The sequence below is a fragment of the Argopecten irradians genome, chromosome 6 (assembly GCF_041381155.1).
Source record: "Argopecten irradians isolate NY chromosome 6, Ai_NY, whole genome shotgun sequence".
Taxonomy (NCBI): Eukaryota; Metazoa; Mollusca; class Bivalvia; order Pectinida; family Pectinidae; genus Argopecten; species Argopecten irradians.
The window spans coordinates 36,694,907-36,714,119 of record NC_091139.1 but is presented as its reverse complement, the minus strand read 5'-3'; the positions used below and the strand labels follow the sequence as shown (position 1 = coordinate 36,714,119).

At 36.0% G+C, this 19,213-nt stretch overlaps 1 protein-coding gene across 2 annotated transcripts in view; it reads right to left on the bottom strand.

The window, feature by feature from the left end:
* The window catches only part of LOC138325769 (caldesmon-like), a 66,194-nt gene that overhangs the window by 20,046 nt on the left and 26,935 nt on the right, over nucleotides 1-19,213 (bottom strand). For both annotated transcript variants that reach the window (XM_069271651.1, XM_069271650.1), the window contains exons 4-5: nucleotides 12,386-12,439; nucleotides 11,719-11,890 (exon numbers count right to left, since the gene is read on the bottom strand). In XM_069271651.1, coding sequence (XP_069127752.1) covers nucleotides 11,719-11,890; nucleotides 12,386-12,439 — 226 coding nt within the window. The remainder of the gene's footprint in view (nucleotides 1-11,718; nucleotides 11,891-12,385; nucleotides 12,440-19,213) is intronic.

The following is a 19,213-nucleotide window of genomic DNA, read 5'->3' as shown; positions in this document are numbered from 1 at the left end:
ATTAGGCTCACAGAGGACAGCGAACACGTAATTCCATCAATGGATCGGGCTTATTGTGTTGTCATGCATCAATATTTGACAGCTACCCGTAAAGGTAGATGGAATCAATATTGTATCGACATTATGTAGCAACATCCAAATACTGTCAGCACTGTATCTATAACCAGGTATCGCAAACCAACACAGGATTTCACATCACAGATGTTTCAGTTCAAAGACATAGTTTATTAATCTTTATAAAAAAAACTTTATCATCAAAAACCATGTGACATCAGAGTATCAGGTACTATTATCTGTGTACTATTTTAGGTTCGGTCAATTTTATTCTCTTCTCTAACTCCAATCAAAATTCTTTAGCAAACACAAGTCTTTTAATCTGTATAGATTCCCTACTCCAATATCCCAGATACAAATCAATCCTTGTTCTTATTTGAATTATACAACAGTAATGTATGTTTCAAAACATCATCCACTCCACAGCTTAAGTCTTGTTTTTTGTTTCTATGGCAACAAAAATACCTGGTTAACACCTGAAAATGTGATCCACTGAAGAAAGCACCATTTGAACATGAATGATGACAAATACTATGCTGTGTTCACCATAGTTACCTTAGTATTTAATAGAAAACAGTGAAATATTATTTGGCCTTTTGTTACCATAGCAACAAGACATTTTTGGATACTTTCATCATTTCCAACAAAAATTCCATGGACACGTGTTTGTCTGCAACTTTAGGTAGTGGTAAAGAAACATTTTTTCTATTCCTAGCAACAGCTACCTCAATCTTAGTCATTCATAACTGAAAGGTGATCCCCCTTAAGGAATCACTATTAGTGCTACTGATGGTATAAGTATGTTTGAGTTGGATCCACTACCATGTACTTATGTACTCGATTGTACAAAAATTAAACCTCTCTACATAAGACGGTGCAACTGAAACCATAGCTGCTACCACCTCTGATGCTCGTTAAAATGGCAATACTCTTATGTTACCTGCTTGCTGCTGGCACCAAAAATTAGTATTGCATATTTGTGGCAACTGTGGCCAGTATACATGTATTAGATCATATGTACTGTCTAAGAATGATCATGATATATACCAGGTTTGGTGAGACTCAATAACACCCCCCTCTCAAGATCCCTCCACCCCCTTCCTTAACTATAGGCCAAGTAATGATTCTATCCAATCCATCAGCATTATATAGATAGAAACAGACAGTAGTGTATGTAGTAAAATATTGTGTTAATACTGAAAAGTCACTGACCATGCATGACTACGATGTCAAGTACTATGAACACAACCATCGTCTACAATAAGCTGTCGTGGCTCCACAATCACATTTCATGATCTTCACAATACTATGTCATGCATGCCAAATATATTTTCATGCATGTGTTGTAAGAATCGTCTGCTATGTACATTCAAAGTAAGATGCCATTCGTGCATGTTTATAAAGACATTGTGCTGATTTGAACATTGTCATTTAAACCAAAGTAAAATAGTGAATGTGTCATGCAATATGGAGAATTTCATAGAAATGTAATGGTGAAACATCAAGAAAACAATAGACAAACACTTTTTGGAGACAGTAAGTCCAACTTGTCTAGATGTGTCCCATAAAGCACCTGGTGTCATCAAACAATTTTAATTTATTTTTTCATTTCGAAGACAACTTATGCCCTTTTTACACCTTTGTCTGATGAAGGTGGCAGCTAGTGTGCACACCGTCATTGAAACATCACATCTTAAATATTGACTGGCTGTGTAGCTATATCGTTACATAAAGCATACTTTTCACCCTGAAGAAAATTCTACCCTTATATGTACAATATCTTAGTAATGTTGCTAAGCTGTTAGTTCTTGATCTACAGTGCCATGCTCAACTAAATGTGATCTACTATACATATATAAGGCTCTATCTAGGCTGGTGACCATGCAAGTATATAGAATTGCTGTGAAGCAGGTATTGGTACAAAGACAGATACAAGATCATGCAACAGAGTTGGGTATTCATGAAAGAAGACAATTTGAAGGTTTGGGAATGTTATTTTGTTTTTGATTTGTTGGTTTTGCATTTATTCTTTCTTTTTGGAGGTGGGAGCTGATCTGAAATGGGTGGAAGTGTATGAGGGTTGTGAGGGTATGGGGAAAGTGAGACTGACCTGAGAAAAAAATAAGGAAAGTCTGGAGACTTGGGGGTATAGATGTTCCGGCTATTTTGTGAAGGGAGGAGGAGGTAGGGACAAATCGGACAAACTAAGGTGTGGGAGATGTAGTAGTGCCTGGGGGTGAGGGGGTAGGGTGTCGGGAGAAGTGGGGAGGGGAGAATCTAACAAAGGTGAGGAATTAGTCAGTAAGGTTGATATTTGAGGATGGAACTATAACCATTATGTAGAATAAATCCCCATAATAATTTTTATTACTATGAAACAAAATTTCTATCCCGTAGTTGTAATATGGTTTTTGCCTTTTTGTCCTATTAAAGTTCAATCAGAACGAGATATGGAAGTGAAGTGATTCTCAGTGTAATGGGAATTCTAACAACAGATTGGATGGTTCTGATTCAATATGGATGTACAAGAAGCAGTAAACATGTTTGTAAACATCATCGGTTCCTCCATAGTCTCAATATTTCACTCTATCATTTGCTTTTGTTTTCTGGTCCTCTTGATGCCCAGAAATCAACAATCCCAAGGAGAATCCAGTATAGACAGAGACTTAAATCACAAACCAAAGGTCTAATGGAAATTATTTTACAGTTGACTAGCGTTTTAAGGACTTTAATGGCCACTTGTATTGGGAACCATGGCAACTGTTGTTTATCCGTGTTTAATTCATTTTTGCTTGTTACGAGCATTTTCATTGGCTTAAAAATTTACTTTATCAGCCCATAAAGGAAAAAATGGCGTCGCCGTTTGTAACGTCGCTTCTGATTGGCTGAGATGACGGCGTAATAATTTCATAGACAAAAGAGTCCCAAAACGAATTTTAAATGTTGAAGAGATTATCTTTAGTAAATTGAATTATAAGGATTAATTTGAATAGATTTTTTTATGTTATGGAGATATTTTTTTTCTCTTTCAAATTTTTCTTATTCTCCAAAAACATCATTAGAAACAATACACAAATTTAACAGTGAAGAAAACATATGAATTGATGGAATGTACAAACAGTCATTCATAAAAGATATTATAATTATATATTTCTTTATGAAAAAAAACAAATTGTTGAGTTATAAAGGAGAAAATATAAAATCTGAATGTACAACATTCACTCACACTTCCACACATGAGCTGCATCGAATTAAAGTGCTATGATAGTCATGAAATAAGTAATTTTAAGTGTTCCCACCTTTTATTGAAAACATTTAGAGTTAGATTTTTTTTATTGGTATACTCATCTAACCTGAAATAATATTCAAGATCTCTTTTAAAACTTATGACAGATGGGGGATCATTAGTATATTTGAGCTTATATATATGAAATTTGGCTAAAAGAACTAAAAAATTTACATTTGTAAATTTGTGACTTTGAAAACCCAATATTATTCCGATATTGGTAAGTCCTAAAGCAATTCCTGTCTTGGTCTCAACCCACAAGGAAAAGTCTTCCCAAAAGTTTGAGACAATACGGCATTCACAAAAAAGATGCATTAAAGTTTCAGAAATTCCTTTGCAGAAGGAACAAAGAGGAGAGTTTATTATTTTTATTGTATATAAATATTTATTTGTAGATATTATTCTATGTACAATTTGGTATTGAAACCACCGAAGTTTAGAATCAGAGGAAGATTTAAGTAAAATGGAGCATGCCTTCTTCCACCAGGAATGATCCGCCTGAAGATCAAGATCATATGACCATTTTTCTTGATAATTCTTTTTAACAGCTAACTTTTTAATAAAAATTTCATACACTGAAATACCACGTGTTTTATTTGTTAAAACCTTATGCATATGAGAGGGACAGTGTGGAAGAGTTATATCAGTTCTATGATTCTTAAGAAAAAACCATTTTGACAAAATAGCATTTCTTACACCATAGAAATTGGTGATCATTATGTTATGGAGATATAACACAAAATTCTGAGTGTACTCTCATCATAAACCGCTTCGCGGTTTATTTAGAGTACACTCAGATTTTTGTGTTATATCTCCATAACATAAAAAATCTATTCAAGTTAATCCTTGAATCCCATTAAATTACAGTCATTGTCATCAATATAAGCAATAAGGACCATACAAGTTCCTGATACAAGGAAATTATTTCCTTGTGAATGTTAGAATTGTTAAAATACATCAGGAGACCTTCAGGTTAGATCAATATAGTACCATAAGTACACATAGATGGAGGCTGCACATTCAAGTTGGTTAAACTCTCTTTATCGTCTTATAAATAGCCAGGTTCATTTATGGACATGCCAGATTAGGGAGGTGGAGAAAAGTTTTCTCAGATAATCAAAACAATCACGTTAACTTCCAGTATTGTGATATTACATTGTAGACACTCTTAAAGCCCTGTGTCACAGCGACCCGTTATTAGGTATGTCACCTAGTCATTTATATCTGTTGTTAGTCATACACTGTTATCAAACCTTGGCAATGTATATCAAATATACATTGTGTTTATATAAACTTTGTTATAAATATCATAATCCTTGAAAATCTTTAAAACTTCAATATGAATATGATCTATGAGCTTGACTTGGTGTATAAGTTGTTTATCAGTTAACTGTTGACTCATCATATCAGGGCAAAGTCTAAAGTAGCTTAACAGCAGGAATCCAAGTTAAACTGTTTCAAAGTTTTAAGGCAGTTTCTATACTCGATCTTTAACAGATACTTAATAGATACAATACCAAATGGGGCAAGTTGATCAGGACCAAGCATCCTTAACAACCAATTAATATGGCATATTTAGCCAATGAAAGAGATAGGGTAATATCCATTGGTGAGTGTGAAATCACAGGGGGCCAACTCAATGAAAATGGATGTTGTCATACATTTTTTTGTATTTGGAGGATGGACTGATGAGTATATATGACAGTCATGTGATTTTTTTCAAAAAATACGAGATTTGAAAAATTATTCAAAAATCGAGATATTTACTATAAAACAGAGAAAGGGACGACAGTCGCCATATTGGATTTTTTACCCCCACCTCGATTAAAGTTAATTTTTTCACAATAGTATACCTTTTTTCCTAGAGTCATAATCACGCATCAGTCCTTCGATAATCCATAATCACACACAAACCATGCAAAAGCATATAAACGATGTCTATATAATCAAACGCAATATTTTAATCCAAAATTACCGGCGCTTTCTGACTTGTGACATCGAAAGCAACGTCCTAGTGAAGAGTGACTTCCCCTGCAGTGTAATTCAATCGGTTTAATCAGAGATATTCCGATACGTTTGTTTTCGCGGAAAATTTGAATATTAAAACGTATCGGAATATCTCTGACTAAACCCATTGAATGACATTGCAGGGGAAGTCACTCTAATCGCTCTTCACTAGAACGTTGCTTTCGATGTCACAAGTCAGAAAGCGCCGGTAATTTTGGATTAAAATATTGCGTTTGACTACATAGACATCGTTTATATGCTTTTGCATGGTTTGTGTGTGATTATGGATTATCGGAGGACTGATGCGTGATTATGACTCTAGGAAAACAGGTATACTATTGTGAAAAAATTAACTTTAATCGAGGTGGGGGTAAAAAATCCAATATGGCGACTGTCGTCCCTTTCTCTGTTTTATAGTAAATATCCCGATTTTTTAATAATTTTTCAAATCTCGTATTTTTTGAAAAAAATTTACATGACTATCATATATACTCATCAGTCCATCCTCCAAATACAAAAAAAAATGTATGACAACATCCATTTTCATTGAGTTGGCCCCCTGTGTGTGAAATACCTTTAATGGACTATTGTGGGGGAAGCATCTTTAATAGATAATTATAGGGTGAAGAATCTTTAATGGACAACTATGGGGTGAAACAATTTATAGGGCAAAGTATCTTTAACAGACTATGAACTGAGGTGGGGGAAGCATCTTTAATAGACAATTAATGGCATGAAGCATCTTTAACGGCTATTAAGGTGGCCCAATAGGTGGACACTTTCCACAGGATGAGACAGGGAAGCCTCCCGATTTAGATAACTTTATCTCCCTCCCACCAGAGCTCTCCACATGGGCCAGACAATAGCTTGAGTTATACACCTATGAGCTGATCACAGAACTTTTCAATCCAGCAGGCTTACATTGACAGGCAAATACACATAGCTAAATTCCAAAGCAAACAGCGAGTCTTCAAGCCGCCCCTGTATAGAGCCAGGCTACATCCTGTGATAGGGACCAGTACCGTAGCCCCACTATCGTCAGACTGTACACCTGGCCCACTCTAAAACCTTCTAAGTGTTTTATTGAACATTTCAAAAGCCATTTATGCCATGACAGACATGATTTTTATAAAAATGTAACCATAAATCTCCATCAAGAGCACTACAGTTGGCATTCTGATATAAGCCTCAGTTGAGGACATGGAAAACCATTAGGACATTATGTTTTCATATGTCTTAATTCAATCACTTAGCTACAGCCATTTGGCTGAAAATTAAGCTCCAAGATCATCATACCTTTCGTATGATGACACCTAATTTCATGATGAGAATAATTACATATATAAACAACAGAAATATACTATTTCTCTCAATAACATATAGAATTAAAAACAATGGAAGTACATTACATGAAACACTTTTAAAAAATAACCCTTGAGATTCATAATGTTAGTCTCGATATATTTTGAAGAAAGATGGCAGAAAGAGATATATTACACCAAAAGGAAAATTATATGAGAAGAAGGAGGAATACATCACAACCAGATACTGAATATACCAGACAGACCAAAGGTCTGATAAACAAGAGGCCCATGGGCCTTAGCGGTCACCTGAGTTCAGACACAGAATGAAACAAAGACATGCATATAAACACTATAAATATATATTGGCCCATCAGGCCCTTGAAGTCAGTCAGTGATTTTATAAATTTTTAATCTATGAAGATTATTTGGTTCCATCAAATCTGTGAATTCAGGAGAAAGATTTTTGAAATGTTATCCATTTTGACCCCTTTTGGCCCCACCCCTCTCGCCCCTGGGAGTCGGCCAGGACCAATATGGATATGATGTTAAATGCTATCTCAGGCTAATAATTCTAACCAAGATTGACTAATTTCCTATGAAAACTAAGCAAATAATGTTCCTAAATGTGTTTTTCCTATATAAACTATAGTAAATTTGACCCCCTCCCTAGGGGAAAATCTGAGATCCCAGGGCCATGAAATTCACAAATTTTTGTAAAGGGCCTTAAGACCTTCCAATCTATCAAGAGTATCTGGTTCCATCAAATCTGCGAATTCAAAAAGAAGATTTTTGAAATTACCATTTTGACCCCTTTTGGCTCCGCCCCTCTGGCCCCTGGGGGTCAGCCATGACCAGTATGGATATGATGTTAAAATGCTATTTCAGGCTAATAATTCTAACCCAGTTTGACTAATTTCCTATGAAAAATAGGCAAATAATGTTCATAAATGTGTTTTTCCTATATAAACTAAAGTAAACTTGACCCCCTCCCCAGGGGGAAACATGAGACCCCAGGGTCATATTATTCACAATTTTTGTAAAGGACTTTAAGACCTTTCCATCTATGCAGAGTATTTGATTCTACCAGTTCCAGAATTTCAGAAGAAGATTTTTGAAGTTTTAGCCTATTTGACCGGTTTTGGGACCGCCCCTAAGGCCCCTGGGGATCAGTCATGGAAAATTTGGTAATAAGATTCAATGGCCATCACATAGGGATAATTCTGACTACAATTGACTAATTTCCTATTATAATGACTAAATAATGCTAAAAAATGTGTTTTCCATATATAAACTTATATATAGTAAACTTAACCCCCTCCCTAGGGGGGAAACCTGAGACCCAAGGGTCATATAACTCACAATTTTCATAAAACACCTTAAGACCTGTCCATCTATGAAGAGTATTTGATTCTACCATTTCCAGTATTTAAGAAGAAGATTTTTAAAGTTTTAGCCTATTTGCCCCTTTTGGCCCCGCCCCTCTGCCCCGAGGGGGTTGACCAGGACCAATATAGATATGATATTAAAATGTTATCTCATGCTTATAATTCTAAACAAGTTTGACTCATTTCGTATTAAAATTGAGCAAAAAATGCTCATAAATGTGTTTTCACTATATAAACTATAGTAAACTTGACCCCCTCCCCAGGGGGAAACGTGAGACCCCAGGGTCATATAATTCACAATTTTGGTAAAGGACCTCAAGACCTTTCCATCTATGAAGAGTATGTGATTCTACCATTTCCAGAATTTCAGAAGAAGATTTTTGAAGATATAGCCTATTTGACCCCTTTTGACCCCGCCCCTAAGGCCCCTGGGGGTCAGTCATGGAAAATTGGTTAATAGGATTCAATGGCAATCTCATACTGATAATTCTGACAATATTTGACTCATTTCCTATTACAAATGATCAAATAATACTCAAAAATGTGTTTTCCCTATATAAACTATAGTAAACTTAACCCCCTCCCCAGGGGGAAACCTGAGACCCCAGGGTCATATAATTCACAATTTTTGTAAAGGACCTTATGACCTTTCTATCTATGAAAAGTATTTAATTCCATCACATCTGTGAGTGGAGAAGAAGATTTTTGAAATTTTAGTCAATTTTACCCCTTTTGGCCCCTCCCATAGCTCCCTGGGGGGTGGGGACCATATAATTCACAATTTTGATTGGCCTTATGCCTTAGAAGGTTTGTGCAAAATTTCATTGAAATTGCTTCGGCAGTTTTGGAGAAGAAGTCGAAAATGTAAATTGTTTACGGACATACGACGCACGACGCACGACGGACGACGGACGACGGACGACGCACGACGGACGACGACGGACAAAAGGCGATTAGAATAGGTCACTTGAGACTTCGTCTCAGGTGACCTAAAATTACAAAAGGCCCAATAGCCCTGCTGCAGTCCAAGGCTAGTGAAATTGAGACTGCATGATCAGATGTTATAATGGAAGGGAGACATTTACACAGACACATCACAGGTATCACAAGACAACAGTTACATACAGGTCGTCTAACTCACAATGTTGTCAATCAAATGAAACTGGTTGCTAAGCAAAAGGTAGTGTACCGTTACCATGGAGAATAAATCAAAACTATTGTTATGGTTTCAGGCAATGTGTATTGTTACCATGGTGACCAAACGTGTAGAGCAATCATGATTATGGTTACAGACAGAGTGTACTGTAACCATGGTGATCAAACAAATTTGCAGAGCAAATGTTGTTATGGTGTCAGGCAGCACATACCGTAACCATGGTGACCAAACAAATGTGCAGAGCAGCAACCATTATAGTTGCCTCAAACATTGTACCATTACCATGGCAATCAAAAACAAAAGTGCGTAGCAACCATAGTTACCTTGACAACATATTTGAGCAAACATACATCAAAGGCATAAAGGAAAGGGAGATAAGCCCACAGGAAGAGGAGGATTATATGATTTAAGCTTTCAAAGACTTTTTATATTGTTAGTAAAACATGGATTTTACACTAAACTTTTATCTGATGATAAATAATATTAAAAGTTACTCTACTCATAAGCATAAATTGTAGAGGCTATTTAATTGATTGTTTAACTGATATTAGTAAATCAGTCGTTAAAACTGATAGATATGCTTTTTTTTATATATATGGTGTATTCTAATGCATAAATATTCTGTGCATTATGTTTAAGATAAATTTTGATTAATGAATTTCCAAGAGAGTTAAATCCTCCTCAGTTCCCGACATGCTGATTATGGGTAGAACCACCACTCAGGGTTAACAGTGCAGTATATGCCAAAACTACGCTGCAGGTCGCAGTACATGTCTGCCCCTTGTGTGGGGCGGTACTTACAACAAACTGACACCCAGCTTCCAGTATGGGGACTAAATAGTCGTCAGGTTCACTCGGTGTGAATATCCATCAATGAAATTAACAATTGTGTAAAGAAAACAATATAATACCATGGTAACTAAAATACAAATCGAGGTGCTTCAGATCACTATTGTAAGTTCATAATGAGTTACTGGCCTACAGAATTTTGTCTATCTTTGTAACATTGAGTTATCTTTTCTTGTTGGAAGATATTGATCGTGTCATTACATTCTGTGAGAAAAATACACCTGTAAGTCATAAAATTATTCATTACTCTAACCAATAATGTCACAACAAATAACTTCTTCCAAGGGCAGATAACTTTCTATCATAACAAAAAAGATGGAAAAGGGTGCAAAAACAACATTAGGTTAGTCTAAGGCAGTTATTGATATCGAGCCTATACATATTGGATAAGTAACATTCTATGTTCTTATCATACTCCAAATACAGATCGAATGGAGCAACATACTGCACAATCTACTGCCATAAAACTAGCTATCTACATTTTTATTAGTTAGCTCACTGACAACAATGTATTTTAGACATGATAATAGACTAGACATATTTAAATTTTACTATGTTTTTTCTACTTTCAAAATCAAATGCTTCATTCGTATCTAACTTGATGCTCATAAGTTTCTATGATAAATTTCGCAGGTTTTTATTTGGTGCAAATCATACCAGAACTGGCTTCTAGTCTTTTTAATAGCGAATCTAACTGTAGCGTCTACACATCGATTGTACCTGAAGAACTCACTTTTAGATACATTTCTGGAGTGTGGAAAGGTTGCCTCCTTATTCCCATGTTATTAGTGCCTATATAAGTATAAACTTGTGCCACACCGTTTAGTATGAGAAGATCACAAAGAGCATATAATTAACTCCTTTCATGGAGTTCAGTATAATTATTTAAAGCTTGTGTTGAAGATTATGGTCGCTTTTATTCAATTCACAGTCTCAAATCAATTCTATTGCAGCAGATTCTAAAAACATGACAGAATTCAAGAATTTATATAAAACATGTTTTTGTTTAAAAAAAAAAATATTTGCCCAAAATACCAGTAATGGTTCAAAAGAAAATTAGTTCACTGACATTTTAGAAAAGAAACTTACTAAGAATAAACGTTTGTATGAATAATGCTAATTTATCTGAATTGTACTGAAATAAAAAGCTATTTATGATTATTTTTAACTCTATAAATTGGACAAGATCTGTTTTGAATTCTGTCATAACTATACCAAAAAGCACTTCCATACATAACCAAGGTGTTGTTAGTTTTCAAACCATGAATGTAAATTTCAAGTTAGATGCCATTTGTCTGCATCCACTAAAACAACATATATTTTCTATAAACACATGCACAGCAATACATTTTCAAAGAAAGGTAGTTTTCTTTAATTGTTTTAATTACTTAAGAAATGACTTAAATTAAAATTGTCTTTATCATTTGTTATGCACTTGCAAATTTATCAAATTTAATTTACATAACAAGGTTTTCACAAACTAATAAAGATTATAATCAAAAAATTAAAATAACCATGAAAAGATTAAATAAGATTTTCAAACAAATATATAATGATTATATTGAATACATTTTGATAGAAATATTGACATATAAAGCTTTACATTATAAGAAATTGCATTACAATAAATGTGATTGTATGGAGTTTTCTCCCCTTGTAAAAAGGGAGACTACTTACTTTCCGCTGATGACATATTGTACTCCGGACTTGTTGGATTAGTGTTGTGTGATGTGTATGGTGTCCGATCGGACTTCCGACCAGTTGTGTATTCCGGACTGTCCGGTCGAACTGAACTTCGGCTACTGTCAACATCTGGGGCCTCCAGTAAGAACAACTCTGGTGCATAACTCTGGGAAATAGAAATTTGGGTAAACACATGTCATCATCAACAAACATCTAACGCACATGACAGTTCTGCCCTGGGAGTGAATGAAGCATGTGTTTCTAGAACTTTTTTATATTTTACATTTTTGTGAACATATATATTTGACCCAATAAGCATTCTTTTCCCTTTCTTCACTATGACTTCACTATTGCCTTGAATCTTTATTATTACATAATAAAGTTTCTTTACATTTGCTTGGTAAAGTGATTTTGGTTTACTTGATGCAATAAGATTTGAAAGGTTAAAATTTGATAACTTAATACCTTAGTTCCCCGTAGCTAGCTGCTTTTTGTGTTAATTGAATACAATATCATTAGTGTCATGTACAAGTATCATAATGTCAGGACATGTACAAAGAAGTGCTCTTTTAGGCATTAAATATTTCCAAACAAAATAGCTGTTTTTTCGAATTCAGACTGACTTTAAAATTCATTAAAATGTGAGTGCCAGTATACGTACCTGAGGTGGAATGAAATTCTTCACTTTTAACTGATATTCCTGCTTAGCCTTCAACTGTAAACAAACAATCACCATTTTATATATTATGATTCTGACATATCATAACACTGTAGATTATTTCAAATTGGATATACAATATTTTTTTATTTTAATTTTTAATGTGCATGAATGGCAATCTCATAGTAAAATAATATTCTTATTATATCTTTCTTTTTTAGATTCCTAAATATATTTCACTGTGTACATTGTATTGCAAAAATGCAATATGTTAATTAACCTATATAACAACAAGTCAGAAAGCTAAAAAAGCTGTATACAACAAATGACATAAAAAAACACAATTCTATGTGAAGTATGGTAGATTTTATACATGTACAATATGTTAGTAAGATTTCATATCTTATCATATCTATCCTAATAGTGTCATGTCAAACAACATAATGCTAAATATATCCTAGGATAAGCCTTGGTGATCTCGTATACACCCCTAGGGATTCAGATACAGGGGAGGGCTTATCACTGGACAATAGTATAAAAGCTTATATGGGCCTATCACTAGACACGGGCTGGGTAAATACTGTGCTTTTATGGTTAAAGTTGTATCATACCCATACAACTCTTATCTCCTGCTTTGTGTCCACAAAGAAAAATATTTAATTTTGTCACATGGAATGTATCAAGCTGTCAAATGCGTAAGGAAAGGTCAAAACAGTGATATCTTTGATTCCTTAGATAGTTTTAACACCTCTTCCTTGTGGGTTTTTCCTACCAAGCATCAATATATATGGAGCACAGAATTCTATGTTTTACCAACACATTCAAAGGAAACAATCAGTTTTATCTACATTTTTAAAGTAACATTTCCTCATACACATTCCATTAAATGCTCTCGCCTCTATATACCAAGTGAGGACTGGGCCCCAACAGGATGGGGTGGGAAGAGATAAGAAGGAACAGCCAAGGAGGACTGGGCCCCAACAGGATGGGGTGGGAAGAGATAAGAAGGAACAGCCATGGCTAACATCATGCCCTCCTGACATTTCATGATGAAGCATAATGGAGCTTTATGTTTCAAACTGAAATAATTTGTCTTGAATAAGATAGCAGATGTAAAACATAATTCCAGACTTGATATTTTCCCCCTAAATATAGAGCTACATATGATCCAGGTATTTAGTGAGCATTAATGTACCATATTCTGTGATAAAATGAATAACCATTTATAACTTTCAGGATGTCAACACCTGAATCCTTTTAACTGTATGCTTAAAGAAAGGCGTGGACTAAACTCGATAGGCCAGCTGATCTAGACATTTTAAAGTCTAATAACAATATAGAAAATAAATTGTAAGAAAGTCAAACCCATAAACAAGAATATTAGTAACAGTTATATCCAATATAGTTTATCATGTACTCAACTCATGTCAAAATAAGGAAACTGCATGTCGTCACATTTTATCTGGCATCATGTGTCAGAAAATGAAGGCCAAGTTCTAATGCAATGTCTAGATAGCTTTCAATAAATCTTTGAATCCGGGCATATATCCTTATAGCGGTAAAATGATTGTATAGAAAAGGATATACCTGTTGGAAACAATTTTACAGGTGTACTAGTCCTGTACAGTCGACATTAACGCCCGGCAATAATATTATACATATAGAGATAAGGGAAACAGCTAGGTAAAGTCTGTAGAGTAAAGTAAAGAACAAAGGAGATCAATTCACCAAGGATGGATAATACGCGTATAATCGTTAATGTGTTTTAATGACGTCTGTTAGAACCGAGCACTTGGATAAGTTACGGTACAGATGTTTTATGGGTGCCTATCAATATTGTCCTTTCAGATCTTTAGTATTAAGCCATCAACAAAAGAGAGCAAGTTCTACGTCTTCAAAGGATATCAATAAAATCAGGGCTTGCTTTATCCACAATTTCTCACTTGTAGTAGTTGTTTAATGTAACCTGTACAGCCGTGATAAGTTGTAACATCAATACGGTAATGACATGTGACCTTTACCTGAGGAATTAGCCTCTAACCCAAGGGTCAAAAACTTCACCCTAGTCGTGTTGAGAAAAGAGGAAGGATTAAGACTTGAGTAAAATTTATGACCGAAATCTTGTCTGTAAACTCTAAATCATCCAAATACAACTGTACCTTATAATTAGAACAAAAGATACAATTTATTACAGTCAAATCAAATTTAAAAACAATACTCTCAAACTCAACTCAAAGGACACAACAAATACCTCTAAACTAGACGATACAATACCATTCTCAAATCAAAGGCTATGAAATTGAAGAGGTCCAAAGCCATTCTAAAGTAACTCTTGATCTTCTGACTTTAATTCTTTGGATTATTTGTTTCTAAGATATTTCAAGCTAGATGTATTTTGTTCTTTATTATTCCATGGAAAACGTCCATAAGTGAAACTATACTCTGGCAGTCTATAAGGACAAGACAAAACCATGATCATACTTTTGAATACTTGTTAATCAATGGATGCCTTAAATTCTTACCACCAAACCTACCCTTAGTGACTTAATGGTAGGTCGGTGTTGTATATGGCAGGCAGCTGAATCCCTGTATGTCTAGTGGGACTAGCACAAAGTCAATCTGTATACTTAATGCCTTCATCAATGTTTGTTTTAAACCTACTTCACAGGTCTCTATGGAGCATGAAATTAAACATCAAACATAACATCTTAATTTCCTCTGGTAACATGTATACACTGATTCAACAACCATTCTGTAATGATACATTGAAAATCAATCATCAACTGAGATTCTCCTTTTCTGTTATTCTCAATACAAACTACTGACTCTTTTGTACCTTTTCTAAATCTCCAAAGAAGGAATGATTAAAAGTGACTCAATGTCTGTCCTTCGTGGTACAAGTCTTATTGGTCCTCTGAGGCAATTACACAAGCTGTACATGGAGTCCTAATCAATCTTTTAGCCTTTGATAGGACACAGGTGACAGGGTACACTATACTATTGAACTTACGTGTCATAAGAGAACCAGCAAAAAACATCTTTAATAAGATCCTAATTAAAATAAGTATAACACACGAGATGGTGATGAAATCCGACACAGCTTAATTGTAAGTAGGTTGCCAGGTCTTGGTGGCGCTGTATTGTTCAATTAAAGACTGACAAACACTTGGATTTTACTGAAGTAAATAATTATCAATTCTAGATTTAGATTTCTGAGACGTCCTAAACCTAAAATACACTACCAGGTAAACTATTATTCAACACATTAAAACTTTTGACTGGAGCAAAGGGTACAGAAGGTAATAACTGCAAAAATAACAAGGAAAGAGGTATAAGTTTAGGCAGGGGCAACATAACCCACACAAGACAGGGTTACAGGCACAGCATCCACTGGTACAAGGACTGGACATGGATTTATAGGGAAAGATACAGGAAATTCATAGGGTTCCATGTACAGGTAGGGTCTCCATTGGTACAAGGACTGGACATGGATTTATAAGGAAAGATACAGGAAATTCATAGGGTTCCATGTACAGGTAGGGTCTCCATTGCTACAAGGACTGGATATGGATTTATAAGGAAAGATAAAGGAAATTCATAGGGTTACATGTACAGGTAGGGTCTCCATTGGTACAAGGACTGGACATGAATTTATAGGGAAAGATAAAGGAAATTCATAGGGTTCAATGTACAGGTAGGTTCTCCATTGGTACAAGGACTGGACATTGATTTATAGGGAAAGATAAAGGAAATTCATAGGGTTCCATGTACAGGTAGGGTCTCCATTGGTACAAGGACTGGACATTGATTTATAGGGAAAGATAAAGGAAATTCATAAGGTTCCATGTACAGGTAGGGTCTCCATTTGTACAAGGACTGGACATTGATTTATAGGGAAAGATTAAGGAAATTCATAGGGTTCCATTTACAGGTAGGTTCTCCATTGGTACAAGGACTGGACATGGATTTGTAGGGAAAGATATACCAGGTAGGAAAATCATAGGGTTCTATGTACAGGTAGGGTCGTTATTGGTATAAGGACTGGACATGGATTGATAGGGAAAGATACAGGAAATTCATAGGGTTCCATGTACAGGTAGGGTCTCCATTGGTACAAGGACTGGACATGGATTTATAGGGAAAGATACAGGAAATTCATAGGGTTCCATGTACAGGTAGGGTCTCCATTGGTACAAGGACTGGACATGGATTTATAGGGAAAGATACAGGAAATTCATAGGGTTCCATGTACAGGTAGGGTCTCCATTGGTACAATGACTGGACATGGATTTATAGGGAAAGATACATGAAATTCATAGGGTTCCATGTACAGGTAGGGTCTCTATTGGTACAAGGACTGGACATGGATTTATAGGGAAAGATACAGGAAATTCATAGGGTTCCATGTACAGGTAGGGTCTCCATTTGTACAAGGGCTGGACATGGACTTTTAGGGAAAGATACAGGAAATTCATAGGGTTCCATGTAAAGGTAGGGTCTCCATTGGTACAAGGACTGGACATGGATTTATAGGGAAAGATACAGGAAATTCATAGGGTTACATGTACAGGTAGGGTCTCCATTGCTAAAAGGACTGGATATGGATTTATAGGGAAAGATAAAGGAAATTCATAGGGTTACATGTACAGGTAGGGTCTCCATTGGTACAAGGACTGGACATTGATTTATAGGGAAAGGAAATTCATAGGGTTCCATTTACAGGTAGGTTCTCCATTGGTACAAGGACTGGACATAGATTTTTAGGGAAAGATATACCAGGTAGGAAAATCATAGGGTTCTATGTACAGGTAGGGTCGTTATTGGTATAAGGACTGGACATGGATTGATAGGGAAAGATATAGGAAATTCATAGGGTTCCATGTACAGGTAGGGTCTCCATTGGTACAAGGACTGGACATGGATCTATAGGGAAAGATACAGGAAATTCATAGGGTTCTATGTACAGGTAGGGTCGTTATTGGTATAAGGACTGGACATGGATTGATAGGGAAAGATATAGGAAATTCATAGGGTTCCATGTACAGGTAGGGTCTCCATTGGTACAAGGACTGGACATGGATCTATAGGGAAAGATACAGGAAATTCATAGGGTTCTATGTACAGGTAGGGTCGTTATTGGTATAAGGACTGGACATGGATTGATAGGGAAAGATATAGGAAATTCATAGGGTTCCATGTACAGGTAGGGTCTCCATTGGTACAAGGATTGGACATGGATCTATAGGGAAAGATACAGGAAATTCATAGGGTTCCATGTACAGGTAGGGTCGTTATTGGTATAAGGACTGGACATGGATTGATAGGGAAAGATATAGGAAATTCATAGGGTTCCATGTACAGGTAGGGTCTCCATTGGTACAAGGACTGGACATGAATTTATAGGGAAAGATACAGGAAATTCATAGGGTTCAATGTACAGGTAGGGTCTCCATTGGCACAAGGACTGGACATTGATTTATAGGGAAAGATACAGGAAATTCATAGGGTTCCATGTACAGGTAGGGTCTCTATTGGTACAAGGACTGGACATGGATTTATAGGGAAAGAAACAGGAAATTCATAGGGTTCCATGTACAGGTAGGGTCTCTATTGGTACAAGGACTGGACATGGATTTATAGGGAAAGATACAGGAAATTCATAGGGTTCCATGTACAGGTAGGGTCTCTATCGGTACAAGGACTGGACATTGATTTATAGGGAAAGATACAGGAAATTCATAGGGTTCAATGTACAGGTAGGGTCTCCTTTGGTACAAGGACTGGACATGGATTTATAGGGAAAGATACAGGAAATTCATAGGGTTCCATGTACAGGTAGGGTCTCCATTGGTACAAGGACTGGACATTGATTTATAGGGAAAGATACAGGAAATTCATAGGGTTCAATGTACAGGTAGGGTCTCCTTTGGTACAAGGACTGGACATGGATTTATAGGGAAAGATACAGGAAATTCATAGGGTTCTATGTACAGGTAGGGTCGTTATTGGTATAAGGACTGGACATGGATTGATAGGGAAAGATATAGGAAATTCATAGGGTTCCATGTACAGGTAGGGTCTCCATTGGTACAAGGATTGGACATGGATCTATAGGGAAAGATACAGGAAATTCATAGGGTTCTATGTACAGGTAGGGTCGTTATTGGTATAAGGACTGGACATGGATTGATAGGGAAAGATATAGGAAATTCATAGGGTTCCATGTACAGGTAGGGTCTCCATTGGTACAAGGACTGGACATGGATCTATAGGGAAAGATACAGGAAATTCATAGGGTTCCATGTACAGGTAGGGTCTCCATTGGCACAAGGACTGGACATGGATTTATAGGGAAAGATACAGGAAATTCATAGGGTTCCATGTACAGGTAGGGTCTCCATTGGTACAAGGACTGGACATGGATTTATAGGGAAAGATACAGGAAATTCATAGGGTTCCATGTACAGGTAGGGTCTCCATTGGTACAAGGACTGGACATGGATTTATAGGGAAAGATACAGGAAATTCATAGGGTTCCATGTACAGGTAGGGTCTCTATCGGTACAAGGACTGGACATTGATTTATAGGGAAAGATACAGGAAATTCATAGGGTTCAATGTACAGGTAGGGTCTCCTTTGGTACAAGGACTGGACATGGATTTATAGGGAAAGATACAGGAAATTCATAGGGTTCCATGTACAGGTAGGGTCTCCATTGGTACAAGGACTGGACATTGATTTATAGGGAAAGATACAGGAAATTCATAGGGTTCCATGTACAGGTAGGGTCTCCATTGGTACAAGGACTGGACATTGATTTATAGGGAAAG